This window comes from Gigantopelta aegis, chromosome 5, assembly GCF_016097555.1.
Source record: "Gigantopelta aegis isolate Gae_Host chromosome 5, Gae_host_genome, whole genome shotgun sequence".
Taxonomy (NCBI): domain Eukaryota; kingdom Metazoa; phylum Mollusca; class Gastropoda; order Neomphalida; family Peltospiridae; genus Gigantopelta; species Gigantopelta aegis.
The window spans coordinates 40,084,602-40,090,573 of record NC_054703.1 but is presented as its reverse complement, the minus strand read 5'-3'; the positions used below and the strand labels follow the sequence as shown (position 1 = coordinate 40,090,573).

The 5,972-nt window shown below is 38.4% G+C and overlaps 1 protein-coding gene across 1 annotated transcript; it reads left to right on the top strand.

The window, feature by feature from the left end:
* The first annotated feature begins 1,241 nt into the window (after positions 1–1,241).
* LOC121373775 (gastrula zinc finger protein XlCGF7.1-like) lies at positions 1,242–4,170 on the top strand. The gene is made up of 2 exons (XM_041500531.1): positions 1,242–1,295; positions 2,340–4,170. Exon 2 carries the CDS (start codon positions 3,002–3,004, stop codon positions 3,908–3,910), a length of 909 nt encoding a protein of 302 aa, XP_041356465.1. The 5' UTR covers positions 1,242–1,295; positions 2,340–3,001; the 3' UTR covers positions 3,911–4,170.
* Positions 4,171–5,972: the final 1,802 nt, after the last annotated feature.

Genomic DNA, 5,972 nt, shown 5'->3' with positions numbered 1-5,972 from the left:
TATGGCACTCCAGTGTACGTACAGCTATACAGAGGAATGTTTTTTATTTGGCCTGCCATAAAAGTATTGTATGTATGTCAAAATGAGCGACATGTTATTCTGAAATTGTGTAATAAGGCCAAACAAAACATAATGCTGGTCTCTGATCAGAAAACGCGGCAATTTAGAACTCGAGCGTCAATTTATTTATTTTTTAAATTTCTCGTGGTAGATACTACAGCACCATCTATACACGGATTAAGGGGTCCAAATGAGGTTATCTGGGGGCAAAGTCAAAGTAATAAAAGTTGCCCTGGCTAAATGGAAAATGTAAAAGAAAGCATTTAGGCTACCACGGCAAATGAGTAGGATATAAAATCAAAACAAATATGTCCACCTTTTTGTGCAAAGAAAGAAACATAAAGAGAAGAAACCCGCATCCCCGCATCAATTCTAGAATTTTTATCTGTCCGGAGACCGACTAGCCTGTTTTCTTTTGGCCTAAAAGTCGTAGATGATAAAGAAAAGCATCAAATCGCTAGGGTTTCGAACACGCCCATCCAGAGTCCGACCTCCGATAAGCCTAATGGGGATGTCATGACAACGCACGTCATTTGAGATTTTGGGGGCGGGACGTAGTCTAGTACGACCGTATTTAATCACTGCACCACCGAGGACGATTCTCCGTGAACTGACGAAGTGGTACAGAAACTTTCTGTAAAGAGGCGGGACGTAGCCCAGTGGTAAAGCGTTGCTTCATGCGCGGTCGGTCTGGGATCAATCCCCGTTGGTGGGCCCATTGGGTCATTTCTCGTTCCAGCCAGTGCACCACGTCTGCCGTATCAAAGGCCGTGGTATATACTACCCTGTCTGTGAGATGGTGCATGTAAAATGTAAAAGATCCCTTGCTGCTGATCGAAAAGAGTAGCCCATGAAGTGGCGACAGCGGGTTTCCTCTCTCAATATCTGTGTGGTCCTTAACCATATGTATGACACCATATAACCGTAAATAAAATGTGTTGAGTGCGTCGTTAAATAAAACATTTCTTTCTTTTTCCCTTCCTTTCTGTAAATCTCGATTTGTTTCACTAGGCGAAATAATTCCTTGGGTAATAAGGAATTAAACACACAGTTAAAAAAGAGAAGTTTAATATATTTTTTTATTTTTAAACATTTTAATTATTATTATTACCGAGTGTCCATACATGGGAGGTAATTAGTCGCAGTCCGCATATCAAAAAATATTATAGTCCGAACAACAGGTCGGGATAGGTTTCTCATGTACGTTTCCTTTGTGATAACCTGATTGTTGTTCGGTAGGTTTATTCAATTTATTAAAAAAAATTCTACGTTTTACATTTATAAACTACAAATTATGTTCGTAGGTATTGTATGTTTTAAATAAATGTCTTCATATATTGTACATATTGCCATTTTAAAGAAAACCTGTTGGTTGTTGGTCGTATTATCTGACACTCGAAGTAGAACAAGGAAACGGACTGATTGTCCTAACCAAAATTTCATTTTTTTTTTCTCAACTACAGTCTCTTGCACTAAATTATTTATTGATATAAATCAATTGATATTGCTGACAACTTTAAAAAGTTCAAATCAAATTAATATAATATTGTTGAATTAGTGCATTTAATGTTGAATGAAATGGACAGGTTAAAGGGACACTCCCGAGTGTACTGCATTGTAAGATGTTTCCGACTAATAAAATATTTCTACGATTAAACTTACATATTAAATATATTTTCTTGTTTAGAATATCAGTGTCTGTATATTCAATGTGTTTCTGGTTGTCTTAATATTTGTAAGAAGCCACAACTGGATTTTGTCGTCAAATAATTTCGTACGTACGAAAAAAATCGTTTTCAGGAAATAAAATAAAATTTAACCTAGTACAACTATTAGAACGATCAGAAACACGTTTAATATACAGCCACTGATATTTTGTGTAGAAAAATATAAATGTAATTACAGTCGTCAAAAAGTCTCTGTTAGTCGATAACATCTTAAAAATTGCAGCAAACTCAGGAATGTCCCTTAAAAAAAATATATAATAAAATAAATAAAAAATAAATAATTAATCCAAAAAATAAATAATTAATCCAAAAAATAAAATTCAATTTAATAAAAAAACCCCATAAATTTACTAGTTTTAAGGCACAGTAAAACACAAAATCCATTCAATCACCCCACTAGTTTTTGCTTTATTTGAGAACAGATGTATGTATAACTTAAACTGATACTGAAAATGTAAGTGCCTTTTTACAACAATAAATCCTGTGGAAAGACTTGCTTTGTACAACTTTCAGTTTTAGTTTTATTTCTGGATTTTCCTGGTTCTGTTTCAGTACCTCCTGACTTCAGACTCCATCTCTGAAGACGTCACAGAGCGTTCATTGCTGGCTGGCTTTACAGAAACGTGTAGGAAAGAAGACATTCTTATATTCTTATAGATGTTACACTGTTAGAGAGATTTGCTCAGGGCTTCTGTATGGACAGCAATACCATATCGTAGTGTTGATACTTCAATGCTATAGACTACATCTATGATGACGTCAGAGAGCGTCCATTCAGGCTGGATTTATAGAAAACTGGTAGAAAATAAATTCTGACATACGTTCAGGGCTTCTCTATGGACAGCAATACCATATCGTAGTGCTGATATCTCCAGACTATAGACTACATCTTTGAAGAAGTCAGATAATGTTCTGTTCAGGCTGGATTTATAAAAATAAAAAACCTGGTAGGAAATAAATTCTGATATACGCTACACTCTTGAAAACATTTACTCAAAGACTTCTTTATGGACAGAAATACCATATCATACAGTGTTGATACCTCCAGTCAACAGACTACATCTTTGATGACGTCCGAGAATGTTCATTCCAGGCTGGCGTTGCAAAAACTCGTAGGAAATAAATTTTAATTACTCAAGTCGTCTGTATGAAAAGCAAAACTCATAGGAAATAATTGTGATACGCTGTTAGAAACCTTTGCTCAAGGCTTTTGTATGGACATCAATACCATGTCATCGAATGATTCTACCGACAGATTTCTTGAACGTGATCTCCCTTCAAAATACGGTAACGTCAATTCTGATCAGGAAACACGAACTCACACACAGAAAGAAAAGTCTTTTAAGAAACCTTTCAAATGCGGGATCTGCTTAAATTATTTCTCCAGCAAGGGTAACATTAAGCAGCATATGAAGACCCACACTGGTGAAAAACCATTTCACTGCGAGGTGTGTAGCAAGGGCTTTCTTCGTAAAGATTACATGAGACAACACATGTTGAGCCACACGGGCGTTAAGCGTTTTAAATGCGAGGTGTGTGCAAACACTTTCTTTCAGAGGTCCAGCCTTCGAAAACATATGGTATGCCATAGTGATGTCGTACCTTACAAATGTGGGATGTGCTTGAAGACTTTCTTGTACAAGGGTAACGTTAAGAAGCACATGCTGACCCACATCGACAAAAGACCATTTCAGTGTCATGTATGCGGGAAATGTTTTCTCAGTAAAGACTATTTGAAACTGCATATGTTTTTTCACACTGGCGTTAAGCCTTTCAAATGCGAGGTGTGCGCAAAATGTTTCAGTGTGAGTTCGATTTTACGAGAACACATGTTGGTTCACACTGGCGTTAAGTCTTTTAAGTGTGACGTGTGCGCAAAATGTTTCGTTCACCGTTCCAGCTGGAGACAGCATGTGTTGGTCCATGCTAATGTTAATCCTTTTAAATGTGATGTGTGTGCAAAATGTTTCTCTCAGAGGTCACATTTGAAACAGCACGTGTTGATTCACAATGGCGTTAAGCCCTTTCAGTGTGATGTATGTGCAAAATGTTTCTCACGGAGTCACACTTTGAACAGACATATGTCGATTCACACTGCTGCTAAGAAGGTTACTATTTGTTAAGAAAGTTCTAATTTGAAACAGGATATGTTGATTTACACTTGTGCTAAGAAAGTTCCAATTTGAAACAGTATTTGTTGATTTTTACTGGTTTTAAGATAGTTCCAATTTGAAACAGCATAATTGTTGATTTACACTTGTGTTAAGAAAGTTCCAATTTGAAACAGCATAATTGTTGATTTACACTTGTTAAGAAAGTTCCAATTTGAAATAGCATATATTGATTTATGCTGGTGTCAATAAAGTTCCAGTTTGAAACAGCTTACGTTGAATTAGTTATGTTAATAAAATTCCAATTTGAAACAGCGCAATTGTTTACACTTGTGTTAAGAAAGTTCCAATTTAAAATAGCATATATTGATTTATACTGGAATGAAAAATGTTTTATTTAACGACGCACTGAACACATTTTAATTATGGTTATATGGCGTCAGACATATGGTTAAGGACCACACACATATTGAGAGAGGCAACCCGCTGTCGGCACTTCATGGGCTACTCTTTCCGATTAGCAGCAAGGGATCTTTTATATGCACCATCCCACAGACAGGATAGTACATACCACGGCCTTTGATATACCAGTCGTGGTGCACTGGCTGTGATTAGAAACAGCCCAATGGGCCCACCGACGGGGATCGATCCCAGACCAATCTAATTAAAATTAGTTCCACTTTTACATGTGGATCTAACAGCAGCCAGTTGGAGCTCATGTCCACCAATCAAAACTTTACTTGCAGAATCATGCCAGTGATTTGAAATAATTTGAAAACATTCCCAATTATCCTGAGGGTATACGACGTTTCATGTGAATTACGAATGTCTTATTTAGACCAGTAGAAATAATTTTAATCAGATTGCTAACAACACTGCGTAGTCTCCAATGTCCAAGTAACATTTCGTCTGTAAATAATAATTTAAAGGGAAGTGAAGGGAACTATTTTAACGTGCCCACATCCTTACGGTTCGGGCACGCCCACCACGGATTCGGATTCTGGCATAGCCAGTCCCCCGACTCCCTGGCGGGAAGGTATAATTTATATATTGACCTTGACCGTGACACTAGTTTTAACATGCCTATGTCCACTAGGGTTCAGGCATGTCTCCCCCTGGTCCCACCTCTGGCAAGGCCAGTGGTTTGACCAGGGGCAGAGAGGTTGTAAAAAAGGGACCAATTTTGAATCATTACACTAAACATTGGGATTTAACCATATTTTGTGTGTGTCCGCCAAAATTAATAAGTAAGTGGTATTATTCATTATGTAGTATATTTAGTTGACACCAATTTTGACTGGGCTTCCAAAATTACCAATTTTTGTTAATATCTTTAGGCCCTGGAGGAAAAGGTTAACGATCGGGGTGGGCATTGCGTACAATCCTGATTCGCGATCCAACACCCAGGTGGAAATATACACCACCGAACCGGGCCGGATCCCCGCGGCAAGTGGGGGGCGGGCAGGGGAGGCCGGACACACCTAGCCCTATCCCTAACACCCAATCGCCAACGCCCTACCGCCCTACTTCCGGCATACCCGCCCCCCCCCCCCCCCCCCCCCCCCCCCCCCTCAAGTCACGGGAGGCCATTCCGGCCAGTGGTGAAAGGTATTGCTATGGTGAGCTTTTTAGGGCTCCATATACACACCTAAGTGTGTTTTGGTTCATGTATTCATGAGTAGACTACCATATGTGATGGGTATTTTAACCACAAGGTGGTGGTTAGTTTAAGATCATAGGAGATGATCCATATAGTTCTTGATTACAGCCGCCGAGCTCGAGTAGTGGAGTGAAACGTATGTTGGTTGTTGTTTTGGAACGGTAGTCCCCAATGTTCTCCTTCATCCGTCGCATGTACGTAAAGTACCAATGTGTCGCATATACCGATGGCCCAGACAAGCCATTAATGTACAAATGCCTGGCATGCACACGGTACTACATAGTACCGCAAACACACCAGGGAGCGATCGGTCCTATGATCACTTTGATTGTTTAAAATAAAAACATGTTATACATTTGGTTAAAATATACATTATCAATTTATTACTAAATTAAAACAATCTATATAAAAATT

What these genes read in the sequence shown, in the direction of transcription:
- LOC121373775 (XM_041500531.1), top strand. Translation starts at nt 3,002, where the DNA reads ATGGACATCAATACCATGTCATCGAATGATTCTACCGACAGATTTCTT.